Source organism: Ammospiza nelsoni, chromosome 5 (assembly GCF_027579445.1).
Source record: "Ammospiza nelsoni isolate bAmmNel1 chromosome 5, bAmmNel1.pri, whole genome shotgun sequence".
Classification (NCBI taxonomy): domain Eukaryota; kingdom Metazoa; phylum Chordata; class Aves; order Passeriformes; family Passerellidae; genus Ammospiza; species Ammospiza nelsoni.
This window is the reverse complement of record NC_080637.1, coordinates 7,079,041-7,096,279: the sequence shown is the minus strand read 5'-3', so window position 1 is coordinate 7,096,279 and position 17,239 is coordinate 7,079,041. Positions and strand designations below refer to the sequence as shown.

Sequence of the window (17,239 nt, the reverse complement as noted above, 5' to 3'; positions counted from 1 at the left end):
CTGCACCAACTGTAAATTCAGGGTAGTCTACTCCAGTTCAGGTTTTCTGAGCTTGCCACACAGAAAATCCCACGAGAGTTCCCTCTGCAAATCTGTTTTCCTTTAAGTACCACCAGTTTCCCGGTGCACACGTTCCACATTTGTCTGGGTGCATGTGTGAGAGCCAGTAGCTTCTCAGCTCACTCTCCACGCTGGAGATCACTTGAGAATTGGGTTTTCTTTGTGAGATGAAGTATCATGTGCAGGCTCTGTGCTCCCAGAGACTTAATTTTGTACAGAAAACGATCTATGTCCATGTGGAAAGCCTTGGGAAAGCTCCCTGCAGCCGTAAGAAATGCAATATTGCCCTCTAGTGATGGTGAGAACGGCCGCGTTTGAGCTGCTGAAACAAAAAGCTTTTGGGCTAACATTCACTGGGATCCAAAATGGAAAAAATGTTCTCGTTTTCTTCTGACCTTGGAATAAGAAAATCTACCACCATAACCTGGAGAGCACAGGTAACAGTGATAAGAAGAGGGGGTTGTTCAAGAACCACAGAATGTGTCAAATTAGCATTATTCTCCATTAATTCAGCAGATGGGAAGCCAGCTGCACTGGATCTAGAGAGTGGATCTAGTAAGAAAGTTCCTTTTTTAATGCATCAATTTTTGCACTTCTAAAGTCAAGTATTTTCTTTATTTACAAAGAGACCACTTTAAGGACAGTAGGTGAAACTGCAAACCAGAAAAAAATAAGAAGTTTAATCTTTGTGCTTCATCATCACTACATTCAAATGTTTTTGGTGTTTTGCAGGTTTGATTGGTTGTTGGTGTTTTCTTTGGGTTTATTTTATTTCATCCAGGCTTTATTTTTATTTCTCTTCTGAAGAGGGAGAAGGAAGGGTGATACAGACAGGAGCCCTTCAGTACATGAACAAAATGTTTCTCTCACTCTAATAAGCAAGAAGTTGGTTCTGCCTGTCAGGAAATAAAGTATTTTGAGGAGCCTTCAGGAGACACTTAGGAGCGCTACAAAGCCTTGACCTCTGCCCCTAAGAAGGCCACATTTAAGGCCCTGGACTCTGCAGATATCTGGATGTGGACAATCCCTTCAGCACTTGTGTGAAGCCCTAGGAGTGTCTGCAGGTCTGTCTGCTCCCAGACAGCAGGGTCAGGGAGTGGGGTTTCTCTGTAACTGGACCCTGCATGTCAACCCAGATTTCTAAGGAATTTGGGTGTTAAAAAGTCCCTGATGCAGACACCATTTCCCTGGCACCTTCCCTATTCTAATTGCCTCTGACAAGGCTCGATAGCACTGGAATTTATGTAAGGAATGTTGCTGTCACTGCAGTGCAATTTGAAGATCACTACCAAACAGCATCATGATCTATTTCATTTTCCTTACCTAAAACATTAAGTCAATGCAAAATTCACCTTAACATTCACTGAACATAGCCAGGCTTTCTCTGTTACCACAGGAACACACAACATACCCCTATGGAATGATCAGTCATTAACATTGACAGTATCCAGAACATTTTCCCCCCGCCCAAGAGAAGATCTCAAGGCAGAATTAAGGACAGGAGTCAATTCTCACAAAGCTCTCAAAAGGTTCATTGCCAAAGCATCAGGCCTTCAGAGCAGGCAGGACATGAAGTACTGAATAAATTCACACATATCATGGGCTTTCAACATAATTACAAATATTTGGGGCAATAAGCCAATGCAAATGAGTGGGTTTTTCTGACACTGAGGGTTTGAGCTTTCTCCTGAGTTCTGAGAAATCACTTCAACTCAAAAAAAAATAGATTATGATCATTCCCTGTCATCCTTAACATTATTATTCATGATACTGGTAAACTGTGCAAGGTTAGTAACTACTGTCTTATCATGAGACCATAGATATAATATGTAAAGAAGCCTTTATAAAATTTGCTTTATGCAGAACTGAAGGAGACAGGGAAGGAATCCAAAAGTGCATTTTTGTAGATGAATATTTTACAAGATGCAGGTTAGCAGCACCGAATTGTTGCGATGAGTGAAGGAGTGATGAAGAAATGCTGATGGTGAAAATGTGATGGCAAATGAAGGTGAAGTTTACAAGAAAACAGAATAAAGGTTTATTTTAAGTCTGAAAAAAAAAAAAAAAAAAAAAAGATGATTATTTGAACCTAAATCATCCACTTGGTGATCCAGTTCATTTGGTATGGCTGAGGTGATGGTGTCTGATCACGCCCTGGAGTGTGCACGAGCTTCATCACCTCAGCCTGGTGTAAGAGAAGAAAGTTCATTTTTAGCACATTCATCATTACTCCATTGACCACATTTTTCATTTATAATAAGTTTTGCCCTAGTTCCCTTATGTCTCACCCCTCTTGCTTTCCATTTCAGGTTCTACATTGAAAGCATCTCCTATCTGAAGGACAATGCTACCATCGAGCTGTTCTTCTTGAACGCCAAGTCCTGCATCTACAAGGTGAGAACTTGGGGAGCTCAGAGTGGGCTGAGACACCTGGATCTGCATTCCCTGCCCCAAAATTTACATTGGTCACACCTGGACTTCCAGATACAACCTTCTTCTCCTTCTCCTCCTCCTTCTCTTCTCCTCCTCCTCCTCCTCACACATTCCCTCACTCCTCTGTCTCCAGCTGCCACCGCACTTGGCAGCAGCTTTCCTGTCAGAGAGTGGTTCTGAGGTAAAACAGCCCTGGAAGTAACTCTTGTGGCTGGCAGGAGGAAAACGGCACTGCCAAAATTATAAACTGGCTTGTATTTAGAAGGAAATGTCTGGATTTGTGTTAAAAAGGCGCTCTGGGCCCAGCGGCTGCCGTGAGGGTTTCGGGCCCGCAGAGGGCGGCAGTGCGGCGCGGGCGCCATCTTCGGGGAGAGGACAGCGGCGTGTGTGAGGGGGGAGAGGGAGAGAGAACGATGGAGTGGCCTCGGATGGAAAGGAACAGCAAGGATCGTCCAGTCCAGCTCTTGGCTCTGCACGCATAAACCCCAAGAGTCCCACCATGTTCCTGAGAGTGTTGTCCAAAGGCATCTTGAACTCTGTCAGGCTCAGTGCTGTGACCACTTCCCTGTTCCAGTGCCCAGCCACCCTCTGAATGAAGAAGCTTTTCCTGATATCCAACCGTGTGTCAGTTTCGCGTCACTCCCTCGGCATGTCACTGTTCTCCAGATAAGCGTTCAGTGCCTGTCCCTCATTTCCTCCTGAGGATGTTGCAGATCACCATGAGGTCTCCCCCTCAGCCTCCTCTCCAGGCTGAACCAGCTGAGTGACCTCAGATTTGTGGGATGGGAGCAGTTTATGGGATTATATGTGAGTGGGGTAAAGGTGTCTCTTGGTATGCACCAAAGATCACCTGGCAGAGGAACAAGCCATGCACTGAGAAATGTTTTTGTATGAGTGATTGCCCTCCCTGGTCCACTCCTGGAAGACCAGGCTGCTGTCCCTGCCACTGCCGCTCAGAGCAGCCTCTTGCCAGGTACTCTGTGCCAGAGATAAAGCATCCTGGCTTATCCACACCCTCAGCTTGGAGAGGTGCCCACAGCAGAGCCATGAAGCTGATCCCTCTCATGCCACAAGCCAGCTGTGCGTGGCAAGGTCTGGAAAATCAGCCAGCCCCAGACCACGCTGCGGTGGAGATTGGCAGTGTGCAGACTCAGCCAGGTGGGCTGGATGTCTTGGGCTGGGAGAGGTGTGTCAGCAGCTGGGATTCCCTGGGAGGATCCCTCCTACCTCCCTCTGTGCTGGCAGAGGCCATTCCTGTGACTCACCTCCATCTGCCAGAGAGGAAGTGGTAGGAAAAGACAGATGTAGTCAGGGAGAGATTATTCCACCCTCCCACAACCCTCAGCACATTTGTCACCTGCTAAACCAAGTAGATTACACCAAATCTGGAGCCTCACTTGACATTTATATGTCCTAAAATACATGGACAATAACTTTGTATTTTCTAAAATGCGGGGCAGAAGCATTTTTCAGTGCCCAGGAACTGGGCAGGGCTGCTGAGCTGAGCTGTGCAGTGCTTTGCTCTCCGGCAAGGCTGCAATTAGATGTGCTTAGTCAGCCTTCTCCAGCAACAAGCTCAGTGAGCATCACGTTTTGGTTCCTGGGGAAAGTTCCTTTTTGAAGTACTGCCAGAAAGAGCTTACACTGTTATTCTTTTTTTGGAGGAAGCTTAATAAGAAAAAGAGGGGAACAAAATAAAGAAAACAAAGTGCCTACAGATCTAAGTGTGTCTATTTTAGTCTGACCTCTCCTGAAACCATTACTTTGCACATTCAAGCTGAGCATCTCTATCCAAGAATAGCCCTCCTGAAGTCCCACATGCAGATCCTTCCCCATTTGACTTCCAGCCACAGTAAGCCATGCTGTGCTATTGAAAAAGACACTGAATTTGAAAGTTGGGTGCAAAGTGTCTGCTAAGGCTCAGGGCGAGCACCCAGCCCGGCAGATTCCTCTTAATGTAATGTTGTGGGGGATTTGGTGTCCAAGCACAGCCAGTGCTTGTCATTCCTGCAGCTGGCACATGATGTCGCATGCTGCCAAAGCTTGAGAGCTTCCTTGTTGCACCAAAAGTTTCCTTATTGGACTTCCGAGGGAAACCTCCAGCCCTGGCTCCCCTGCAGCCCAGAAAGATAAATGTGTACGAAACAGGGAAAGGTCTGAGGTGCTGTCACAGTGTTAGGAACTAACACCATAGATTCTCCAGACACACATCCTCGAACATCCCCTTGCTCAGGGTGGGAAAGAATAAAACTGAGGCCTAGTTTAGGGCTGCTGGTCACTGAGTTGCCACCTGGCCATGTGTTGTGTGCTGTGCTCCTCTGCCTGTGCCCATTGCTTCACTCACCAACCCTGATGAGTAGTAAGACATTCATGAACCCACACACCCAAACCCTTGCACAGTACCAGCAAGCCACTTTCGTCAGAAAGGCCAAGCCACATTTGTACTACCAAAGCAGACAGGGCTTGGCATCAGGCACTGTGCCTTGATCGGAGAGGCTGTTTAATGACTCGCACTTTCTGGCGTGGGTTTTTGGCCTGTGCCAACTGGCTCTGCCCCAGGCAGAGATCAAGGATGCACACCTGTTCCAAATAGGCAGCACAGCGGTGGAAACCCGATCTGGGACTGGGGGAGACAGGGTGAGTGTTTAGTCATGAGCTCTGCTGCACCCCAGCTACCATTCTTGGGGCCAGAGAATGGGCTCCGGCACACTCCACCTGCCAGTACAGACTTGCCATAGCATCGACACATGGTTGCACGGGCTGGTTTGTCCGTGCCGTGCCTGATGCTCCCATCCAGGAGGAAGAGCAGGTGCTCTGGTTCTACCCTGCATTGCCCTTTGCTATGGGATTGCCTGGTAGCCCCAGCCCAGCCCTGCCTGCAGCTGAATCCACCTCTTGCAGCAGCCGCTTCCCTTGGCACGGGCTCGTCACCGGTGCAGGTGCCTGCGTGACTCAGGCAGCTCAGCTGAGAGGGGAAAGGCATGTTTATCGCCCCTAGCAGAGCTGCTCTTCACTCCCCAAGGAGCTGTTATGAAAGAGGTGAACTTATTTTAAAAAGCTGGCACTAGTGAAAGCCGAGGACACCTGGATCTTATCCTGCGTTTTTGTTCCCTTTGTTTTTGATTTTGCCAGAGACAAGCCAATGCAGCAATTGTGGCTTGTAAATGAGGTGTGGCCATGAGTTGGCTGGAACATGGATCACAGCAGTGATCTATATTTAGATCACTCATTTCTTGCCAGATGAAGTAAAATATTAAAAACAGCAGCTTAAATAAATACAGCAGAAAAACCACTGTAGGAATGAGCTGAACAGTGACCCAGTTTACTGGGCCATGTCCATAGGAGACAATGTAGGAGTTTTAGTTGCACAGTAGAGACATTATCTCAGTAAAAGCCCACTGGCTTCCCAAAGGCAGGGACCAGAGAGTCAGAAATAGCATGCTTGGCCTCCAGAGTAATTCTTGTGCCTCCCATCTCAAGCATTTTTGATGCTTTGACTGCATTCTGCACATTCAGCCATAGCAGGGCCTGGCTCAGCAGAGGAATCCTGAGAGGAGCTGTTGGAACCATCAGTGTTCTTCATGTGACCACGGTGTCCAAGTAAAACCCTTCAAGATTGCTTTCATCAGTGGCAGGATCCTATAAAATGGAGAAGACTTGCTGTCACAGCTCATTGTCAAACCACCCCCAGCTTCAGTGCTCTTGGGGGGTGAAAAGGACAAAGCCAGGGCTCAAATCCTGCGAGAGCAAATATGGTTCATGTTCCTGTGAGTTTACCTTTTGCAAAGGCCAGAGGAATCCAGTGGGGGCTTTGATAACACCTCAGTGTGTTGAAAACAAATTCTCATTCCCTGCTTCTGTGAGCCAAGGACATGGCTGTGTTCCCTTGAGCCATGGTCACATCTGAGGGCAAAAAAATTTATATGTTGGACTGTTTTTCACTAAATCACACAAGAGAATAAAATGTGCCCTTATCCTACCCCTTCCACCTGCCTTCTCCTCACTCCTCCCCCAGGAATCCCTTCATGCCACATCCAGTTATGCTTCATTAACCAGCACATTGCACTGAATATTTGGCTTTTTCCATATCTGAGTGGGCAGGCTCTCCCTCCCTTTTGTCTCCAGGAGCACAGGGAATACTTTGAAGCCTAGCCAAGGGAGAAAACTGGCACTGCATGCTTCACCATGCAGTAGTCAGGAGGAGATGTATGTTCTTCTTATAGCAGCTCAACTCTCTTTTTCTTTCTTGTTTTCTTCACCTTTCAAGGAACTCATTGAGGTTGACAGTGAAGTGGTGTTTGAACTGGCTGCATACATCTTGCAGGTAAGCACCCACCTTCTCTCACTTGGTGCTTCCTCATGCTGCAGTAAATGTTTTGATTTACCAAATCCACAATGTCTGTGTGGAAGTGTAGGAGTTCCCACCAGTTGCAGGAAAAAGATGTCTTTGCACAATTTTTATTGTTTCTGTCAAAATGGGTATAGAAGGCTCTCAAACTAGACCTCCCCACTCAGGGAGCAGGTACTGCTCAACATTTTGCATACAGAAATGTTGTTATGTTTGCACCAGCACAGATATCCAAGACTCTGGGGTGTGATGTACAGACAGAGAAAATCTAAGTGATGAATGCAAATTCCTAGGTGAAATCCATATGCAATGTTGTTTTTTTAACTTGCATTTGTTTTCCCAGTGGGGCTTGGTCCTCTGATGAACTGCATAAGCTTCTACATATGCAGCTGTCTGTATTCTCCAACGTGGGCAGAATGGTTTAAAGACCTTTCTAAATATTGTCTTTCAAAGTTCTGCTCTTCAAGAAGAGGGAAAAGGGTCAGAGAGCAAATGACCAAGCAGTGTTTGGTAAATGTCTGGTTCCCAGAAGGGAACATTTTCAGGGTAGTGAGGGTGGGTTTTGTGAAAGCTCTCTTTTTAGAAGCATGACTGTGGGAGCAGATCAGTCATAATGGTCAGATGATCCTTGTTTCCCCTCTCTTACAGTCTGTAGTTTTAATTTTGTTCCCATCAGCCATGAAGCTATGAAGAGCCATGTGAACAGACAAACCAGCTCATCAGACTGCACTAATAAATAACAATGCGCTGCACTTCTAGAGCACTTGCCACGTTAAAGAAGCAATTAATGTGTAGGGATTTGAACCTTCATTAAAATCATTTTATGCAACAAGAATGGAGCGAGAGAGTCAGGATGGAGGACTCAATTAGCAGCACATTATAGAAATCACATATTGGCTGTTGGGGGAATACACATCAAACAACGGGCTCATTGTGAGGAGCAGCAGTGGGGTTATGAATCTATTGTCTGCTCATCCTAGTGAATAACTTAGTGCTTAGTAATTGTACAGTCAGACCCAGAGCTGTAACTAACCCTTGTTGCTGGGATTGTTTCTTGCCACAAACACAGGATGTTACGCTTATTCCTGTAGTAGTTTGATGTGTAACTTAATGAAAACAGTCAAAACAAGCCACACCTTTGCTGCCTGTAACCAGAAACTACTACAACCCGTGTTTGTGACAGGATCCAAGCAAAACAAAAGGAATCATACTGCATTTTGTTCTACTTCTTGCTGCAGCATTTAAGTCAAAGCAGTGAATTATGAAAAATATACCCTACAAAATTGTTTTTAAATTCAGTGTGCTCGTACCCATGCAGGCAAGAGCAAGTCCTTTGGGTTTGTTCTGTGTTGAACTGTAATCATGACATGCTCAAAGACTCCTTCCTATGAACCAAAGAAGTGCTTGTCTGCCCTTCAGTTCACTCAGAGGGAAATGGAAAGATAGTAAAGGTCTGTCAGAACTCAAGTGATTTATTCTGCAGCCCTATTTCAAATTGTTTTATAACCAGAACAAATTAAAGTACCACCAGAGCTCTGAACTTTACCCCAGCCTCAGGACTGAAACACCACTGGACGTGGGCTGGCTGGTTTTGTGGGTAGATGAATGGATGTAAAGACAAAAGACCTGAGCACAAAGCCCAGTCCTTTTGGCAGTGGAAACTCCCTCACAGCACAAATTACATTCTTGCACTGTGCTTTCTGTGTAGCTGGTGGCAAATGAGGTGCTTCAGCATGAATCATATGAAAGGCATATTGTCTGTGGTAAATGGAAAATGCAAAATGTGTGCTAAATCTATTGCAGAGGGCACTCACCAGATTCTGGGGATTCTCCAGGTGTGCAGTAAGACTAACTACTGTAATGGAACATTATCCAACCCTTTAATGTCAGGCTGTGATAGTAATAAATAGAAGTATCTAGATGTATAAGTAAGGGAGCTAAATACTCCCCCAAACACCCAGCATGGAATTAGAGAAACCTGTGTCTTGCATCCCCTTGAAAGCTGACAGTGAGCAAGCTTTTTGAAAGTCTAGGTACTAGAAAATGGCCAGAATACTTGTTAAAAAGTCAGGGGAGTTGCAGTCTCAGAGGCTGCAAAGCCACTGAGACTTCAGAGATTTTCTATTAATGTAGCACCCAGAATTTCTTATTTACTGGCATTATTTCCTGTAGCATCTTAGGTATCCACAGCAGAATGAGGAATCATCTGGCCCTATATTAGATCTTTTGTTTGTTAATCTGCCCAACTCACTCTATCATGGCACTTGACATTAGATACTGGTTCCAAAACCTGCATGAGGAATCAATTACAACAGGAAATTGCTGCTAAATGAATTTTGCAAATGGAAAATCTTGAACAGCCTTCTCTTCTCTTTTTTTTTTCCCTGTTTTTAATTATATTTTTCTCTTCCTTGTTTTACAGGAGGCAAAGGGAGATTTTTCAAGGTAAGTGAACTTAAAAAGTTTTTGCCATTGTGTGATGTAAGAATAAATCTGGTAAAATTCCTGTGTGAGACATGCAACTCAGTTGTAGCTGTATAGCAACAGGATTGCCTCAGTTAGCAATGCAGCTGTGTGAGCATGGCTAACGTAGACATCATGTTTCCTGACATAATTTCTTCACCAAACACAACCTTTGGCCAGAGCATGCCTTGCAAACAGTATTGTTTGTGATTTTGTTGTTGACAAATCTCATTATGTGGTCATGAAGTTCAGGAAATAGACTAGTCTTCAGAGGGAAATTGCTACGGAAATGACTCTAAAATCACTGTTATATCACAGATCCTGCCAGAGGCAGCATTAAAATTCCATCACTAATTGATATTTCAGATTGAATTTGGACAGTTCTCAAAATCACTGATTCGATAATTGGTTTTGTTGAACATCTGCTATCCCTTGAGCCAAATCTTCAGACTTACTGTAAGAAACTCAATGAGGTCACTGTACTTGCTGTTTCAGAAGACTCTTAATAAAATGCCCAATAATTTTCCTGTAAGTTGACTGTGTCTGTGATTTATGCATTAGTAGCAGCTGAAGGTCAGATGGTTGTTTGGTGTCTCGTGAGAAACATGGAAGTTCTTAGTGTAAAGCTCAGGAGAACTGATGATGCTAAAAATTTCATATAGTCTGGAGGACTACAATATCCATTAAAGTTAGTTTCAGAGGAGAAAAGAAATGGGCAGTGGGGTTGAATTGTCAGGTGAGCCCAAAAATTGTCTTAATTTTGTCAGCATTGCGATACACTGAAACAAGACTGTAATGATAGGAGGCTGTGAAGAACAGGCAGGTTCCACTTTCTGGTGGATTGGAACTTCCAGCCAGCTAAAATGGTGACAAATCAGTGAAAAGGAACTGCATTGTAGATATCTCCTGCCTATCATGGAATCTGAGATGACATAAGGTAGCCCTTGCTAAAAGGAAGTTTAAGCTCTGCCTTATCATTTCTCAAAACTTTAATGAACTTGCAAAATCCTGATTTGCATCTGACCACAGAGACACAAACCCAGTCTTGCTTCATTTTTCAGTTCTGCCCAAGTTGGAATAACTTGGCTATCAGCACTGTTTATTTAGGGGGTACTGGAGTGCATGTGGCTCTGACTTTTCAGTCTGGGTTTTCAGTGCACTGCTGAGCACTCAGTCCAGAAGAGTTAGGCCAACCAAAGTTTTGCCATTTCAACCTCTGATAAACCACTACTTTTGCTAAGAAGAGCGATATTTGTTTGCCAGAATGTCTTGGTTATGGTGAAAACACACTTGGAAAGTGTACATTCAGACTGTGAAACTCAGAACAGAAAGGAATCAGATAGCTCAGAGTAACAGGACTGAAAGCATTTTATCTTTTCCAGACCAGAAATGGAAACATCTGGTGGAAAGTATCCACCTGCTAAAAGCTGTGTGGTGTCCCTTGTAAGAGGAATGGTTGTGTTTATCACAGTGTGTTTCTCTAGGCCGCAGAGAAATGGGGAATCTTCTCTGAGGGCACAGAAGATACCTCAAGCCATGGTGTTCACTGCTCCCACCACATCAGTCTGGCTGTCATCACCAGGCCCATGAAAACAGCTCTGAGTTCTTTCCCCTGTGGATCACAGTGGTTTGAAGTGAAAGGGGGATTCCTTACATCCAAGTCAGGCAGAGGAGGGGTGTCATAATAACAATTTGAGGGCACTGCCAGGGATCTTAATTTTTAAATGGACTTTGGGGACAAAGAAATCTGCCAGTTTGAAGGCTGTTCATAGAGGAAGATAGAATAATGCTACCCTGATGCTCTATGGTAGAGAAGACTTCCCAGGGATGTCTGTCCAGCAGCTCCCATCTAATGTGCACTGACATAGGTTTATGTGCTGAGTGAGATCCAGGTGCTACTGAAGTCAACATGAGGTTGTTGTGGTCAAGATTTTTGCCTGCTGAGATTTGTGGTTATTGTATCAGCAGTGTAAAATCTGGCAGGCAAACCAAGCCTCAGGCTGGCCAGAGGAACTGCAGGTGAAGGCAAATGTTCTGACTTCTCTTAGGGATCAAGTTAGCTTCAGTGTCTGAAATTAGTTGATGTTGAAATACTGTTTAAAGTAGAAGTGCCTACTCTTTGAGACAGAGAAGCTTTGCAGTTGTGATTGTCTTGCTGCTGAGATTTAAAGATTATATGTTGTGCATGGCAACATATGTTGTGTGAAGGCTGAACTCTTCAACTCTTTGTTTTTGAAGAAATAATTTAATTCTAAAGGGTTGCATGCGTGGAACGCAGACTGCAGCTTTCCCACACCTGTCCTGTCTACTGCCACCATCAGATTTATAGCCTGTGAGTAGAAGTTTCTCTCTGGCCCCCATCCAGAAAAGTGCATAAACTCTGGCTCATTGGTGGTGATGGGAGAATTGCTGTTCCCCATGGGAGCCTTCCTGTGAGTCACTGCTGATCACCTCAGGTGCTGGGACAGTCAAAGCCAAAGTGTCACAGCTCCAGCTGCGTGTGGGCACCTGCCCATGGTGGCCAGAGTGGGGTTGCCTCCAAACCCCACTGCAGCCACCTGGAGGATCTGCAGCTGGCTCGGGACTCTTGAATGCAGTTGCAAGTTTGCTCTTTGGGCCTTGTGGGAACTGAAAAAGCAGAATCAATCCTATAAACTCTAACAGTCAGCATTCTACCTCTGTGAACTGATAGATCCTCAGTGGCAGCAGCTCCCACTGCTGCTTTTGAGGAAATCATCCCATACCTCAGAATAATCACTGTGCTCAGAATACTCCTTTTGCCTCTTCCAAAAAGCAGCTTGTGTCATTTCAAACATGATCCTTTAGTAGGGCATTACCATGCATGAGTCTGTTATCACTGCTTCTTGTCACCTTGGGCATCACAGTAATTCCCAGGTTTTGCTAAGCTTGGGGAACACAGTCCAGGTCACCCTCATCTGTCTTGAAATAAAATGTCACAACAGCCCTGACAGATGAGTTTAGTGATCAATTCTTTTAAGTCCTTTTCTATTTCTAATATGTGTTTAATTTCAAAAACAAGCTTATCAGAAACCCTGAGTTCCTGATCCTATTTAAATCAGCTAAGTATTTCTAAATATTTGCTACAAGAGGTCTCCATCTCTTAGTTGATAAAGATTCAGGCAGAATGAGGTTTGAACTTTTCTTCTTAAGAAGTTCCTAGTCCTTTGTACTAAAGAAGAGCATTTTCACATTACTGAAAGAGAATGCCCAAATGCTTCAGCTGACAAGACTTAAATATGTTTACTTTTAGTCTGGAACATACCATTGAATTTCGGACAATCAAGTTTCCTGTTTAGCTGGTTTTCAGGTGGAACTGGACACTTAAGTTTGGATCTGTGCTTTTCAGTATTAGCTGAAACATTTTGACTTCAAAGGCACAGAATTGCATGTATAAAGATTCCACACTGGTACCCTGCAGACAGATCTAAAGGTTATTAGCTCAAACTAATCTTGTTTCTAGTTGGGAGTTGAGTCACGCTTGGTTGGCAGAGCATGGGCAGGACAAATTTCAGTTCCTTAGATGAACACAAATCCTACAGGTGTGACTCTCTTTAGGCCTACATAAAGGAATTACCAAGGCTGCCCTGGCTAATTTGTGGGGGAATACAGCATATTGTTAAAATAATTGGGATTTTTTCCTAATTTAATCCTAGATTGAGAGTCCAGTCCCAAAATCTCTGGGAAATTCACACCAGCTTTTTTTTAAAATGTTCATAATCCGTTTCTTCAGCCTTAAACTGCTTGTATATCAAAGCAGCAAGAAATGGCATATACAGATAATTTGTCCCTCAGTTTGGGGATGGGAAAGAAAAACCTCTGAGTAAAACAAAATCCTGAACCACTGCAGCTAGTTCCTCATTGCTACATTTCTTCCAGTTAAAAAGTATGAGACATTTCAATTGAGCTCCAAGTGTCTCCCAGCAATACATGAAAGAATAACAAGGGAGGAAAGCTAACAGCCAGTTTCCTGCTAGGCAGAATTTCACAATAATTTCAGCGTTTGGGCAGATGGTAATCTAACATAGTTTTAGGCTTACTTTTCTTTCTGTGTAACCAAGTGACATTTAACCAATTAGAGTGTATTAAAGGGTTAGAAAACCTGGCCTGCTTTCTTGCAGCCTAATGGTAAAATCCTAAACACTGTATTTTGAAAAGTACCATCTAATCTGAGAATCTCAGAGTATGCATTTCCTCTTGCATTCTACAGAATGAATCACCATGCTGAGAAGAGTTTGTAACTTTAACCTGCAGTTTTGTTTTGTTCCTGATCATTGTTATTACACATGCTGGAAAATGTATGGATTTCCTGAGACAACTGCATATGTAATCTTGCTCAAAATTATTTTAGACAGTATGCAAAAACTTGTTTTTCACAAAATATTTATGAAGTTCTAGGCAGGCCTTTTTTCCCCATGTGTAGATAAAGATACTAAGAGGTGGTGACTAATTTATTTGACAAGACTTATTAAACAGGCAGTACCAGAACAAACCCAAGAAAAAGGAGTTCTGTTTTCTAGGTCCAATGTTAGTCAACCTTACTTCAGCTTTCTAACCAGCTTTCAGGACCCCATGCAGATGGCTTTTCCAGTTCAGGTTTCATATTGTTATTCAGTCCTTTAAATATTACCATTTCCACCATAGGAAAAAAAAAAGAAATAAAGCGGTCTAGGGGACAGAGAGAAAGTGTCTTTGGGGCCTTTCCCCTGCATATTAATAAATCTGTGTCCTAAATATCCTTCTGTATATATCAGCCCTAGAGGCTGGACACTTCCGAATATAAAATAAATGCAGCACAAGCGACCGGATTAAACAAACATTTTCTAAATACAGTAATAAAACAAACACACTGGGACATTTCACTAGAAAAAGCATGAAAGGCAGTAAGTAAAAAACTACTTGAGATCCTGCTGGAAACATTTTAAAAATTGAGGGGTTCAGTGTTTTAAAAGGAGCAGAGAGGAAAGAGACCTCATGACCATTAGTTCAAATGAAACCTGAGTAATTATTTTTTTTACTTTTATTGATTTGACATCTTTTTGGGAGTCTACATTAATTTGTCTTGAGATGAGTCTTGCCAGAAGGCTTTGTGAATGCATGGACCACAGAATGAAATACCTTTTTGTTCCTGGAAGTGATTACCTGACTTTTGAGGTGCTTTGAGGCTGAGGCACTATCCTTACAATATTTTCTAGGTGCTGAGCAGAAATGTTAATCCTGCCCAACATCACTAAGAATGTCTTTTTCTCTGATTCTTAAAAGACCTTGTCACAGCACAGGCAAACTTTGCGCCTCACTGACAGAAAAAACAGAGCTGACTGATGTTAGCCCTTTGTTTTATAGGAGCCATTACTGACTCAGAGTTTTTCCCAGACTCTCAGGGATCGTTAGTCACCACTAATCTTGCCCTATTTGATAGATTTCTGGGCTCAGAAAGTCCCTGTTTGGAACTCACTCTGTGCTTTCCCAGAAAAGTTTTGGAAATCTCTCAACTTCCTTCTCTGAGCAGCCAGCCTCAAAAAAATCTTAATTTGAGGGCAGTTACTTCTGCTTGTACTCTGATTGTCCCAAGTTCTATTCTTTTTTCCCAGTTTCTTTCAAAATGTCAAAAACCTCAGTAAGAGCTGAGTATGCACATGCTGTGGAGGAGACATCTCTTGGCAATAAACTCTAAAAAGCAGCAACTTGTTTTCTAGGCTGTCAGTCACAAAACAGAGTTTCCAGATCAGCAGATAACACAGTGCAGAGCAGCTTCATGTTCAGACTTGTGCAGATATTTACCTGCCATGGAAGAATAAATCTGAATAGGTTTTGAGCATTTGCACTTAGAAGAGAAGAGCTCTCTGATGGCCAAGTGACCATGGGATTTGGGCAGGAGTGGGTGTTCAAACACTGTTTGTCAAGAGCCTTTTGGTTTGGCATAGGAGGTGTTACAGAGTGGTTTTCCATGTGCTTAGCATGGCAGCAGTTGCCTCAGTTCTTGTGTGCTATTCAGCACATCTTCACTCTGCAAAATTTGAGCCTCATTGAGACTTGGCCATCTCTCACAGATTTGTCCTCACTAGAAGTTTGGTTCTGTTTTGAAACTACTTAATTGATTGTCAAGGAATTACCATAATAATAAATAACAAATGTCTGTAGACATGCCCAAAATGCCTGCTCCAGGATTTATGTCAGTGGTTTACCCTATGGCCCAACCTAGCAATTAACCTGCAGACTCCAATTAAGACAAACCCACCAAGGTCTCAGGCAGAGTCTGCTCCCGGGATGTGCAAATGGAGAAATGCTGAGGCAAGATTTTTACAACTGAAGCAGTGTCACTTCTCTCCAAGTCAACATACAGACTGTCCCAGAGGCAAGGATGAAACCCAGGGTGATCTGGGATGTCCACGAGCTCCTCAAGTCTTTAGCAGATGTCAGGATCTCTGGTCTGCAGCCAGAGAGGTCAAAATTACTTGTTGCCTGTCTGCCAGCCTCATGGGAGAAGCCAGTGGGCTGGGGAATCTGAAGTTCTGGAAGAGATATCTCTCTCTGCAGCTCCAGGACAGCCACAAGTTTGGGTAGGATAAAGGGAAGGGTATAAGAAGGCAGAAAAAGTTGCTGGAACAAAGTAAGCCAATAAACATGAATTCTTTGGCACTCCTCCGTGTCCTGTCTGGCCCTCTTGGCTGTGTATTTCTACAATTTTAAAAATTAATAGCAGCACTGCCTTCCTTCCCAAGCCTTTGAGGCTTTTTTTTTTTCTATGTGCACACAATTCCATGTGTGTTTAAAAGTGGGAAGGGAGGCATTTGGGGTTTGTAGGAGAAAATCCCACGGTTTCATCTGTGAGAATCTGCCTCCTATTTGATGAGCTCTCCCCGCTCTCTGCTGCACAGAGTTGCTGTTCCAGCTGGCCATTGTGGCCACTGGAGGTTGCAGGGAGAAGGATGTTAGTGAGGTGGTTGTGTAGGAAGGTTTTGTGTAGCAGGACCCAAATTCAAAGTGGAGTCTTATCAGTGAATATGTTATGCAAAGGACAGGTCACTGGGGAACTGGTTAAGAACAACCTGTGATGTGAAGAAAGCAAATTATTACTTTTTGCAGCAATTTGTAAGGCATTAAATAAAAATCTGTAATTGCAGCTGAAAGCATCACTTTGTCTCCCTCTTATATTTTTTTCCCTGTATGAACATGTCTGTGACACCCTGCTCAGTGACATGTGACATTGTGGCTTTTGTGTCCAGTCACTGGTAGGAAGTGGTTCAACATAACCATCTGGGAGAGCTTCTCTCCAATTTTGATAATAGAGGGAAAAGTTAACTGGGCTGCCATAAAATAAATAAAGAGAGGAGAAAAAGGAAACCCCAGTGCCTTTTATTAAGAAGGAACAGATGTAGAGCCATAGCAGCCTGCCAGCTAGGTCAAGTCATATCAAATATTGTGGTTGTTTTCTTGTAGCCTGATCCTCCTTTTGAACTCTCTTTCAGCAATGAAGTTGTAAGGAATGAATTAAAGAAGCTGCCAGCCCTTCCAACACCAGCGCTGAAGGAGCATCCTTCCCTCGCTTACTGGTAATGTGTCACTGTCCTTGTGCAGGACCTGGCTCTGGCAGTGGGGTCCGACAGTGGAATGGGAAGCAGAAATTCCTGCCCCCTGCCTCTGGGTCTGTCACTGACTCATTGCATGGCTTAACACAAGTAGAGCTACCATCCTGGGCCTCAGTTTCCCCATCTGCCAAATGCCTGGCCAAAACTCCACTGTAAGTGTGCAAATGTCCAGATGAAATCTGGAGGCCTAATGTACCATTTACTTTCACAGCACTTTGCATTTGTGAAAGAGTTTTCCCAGTTGGAAATGTCAATGTTTTGCACTGCCCTGTGTTGAATGATTCAGTTTCATCTTGTAAATCCTCTCTGTATGGCATAGCTGAATTCA

General features: G+C 43.8%; 1 protein-coding gene across 1 annotated transcript in view; it reads left to right on the top strand.

Moving 5' to 3' along the window:
• The window catches only part of FRMD4A (FERM domain containing 4A), a 218,259-nt gene that overhangs the window by 136,227 nt on the left and 64,793 nt on the right, over nt 1-17,239 (top strand). Inside the window, exons 5-8 of the mRNA XM_059472090.1 lie at nt 2,370-2,454; nt 6,761-6,817; nt 9,264-9,286; nt 16,792-16,875. Coding sequence (XP_059328073.1) covers nt 2,370-2,454; nt 6,761-6,817; nt 9,264-9,286; nt 16,792-16,875 — 249 coding nt within the window. The remainder of the gene's footprint in view (nt 1-2,369; nt 2,455-6,760; nt 6,818-9,263; nt 9,287-16,791; nt 16,876-17,239) is intronic.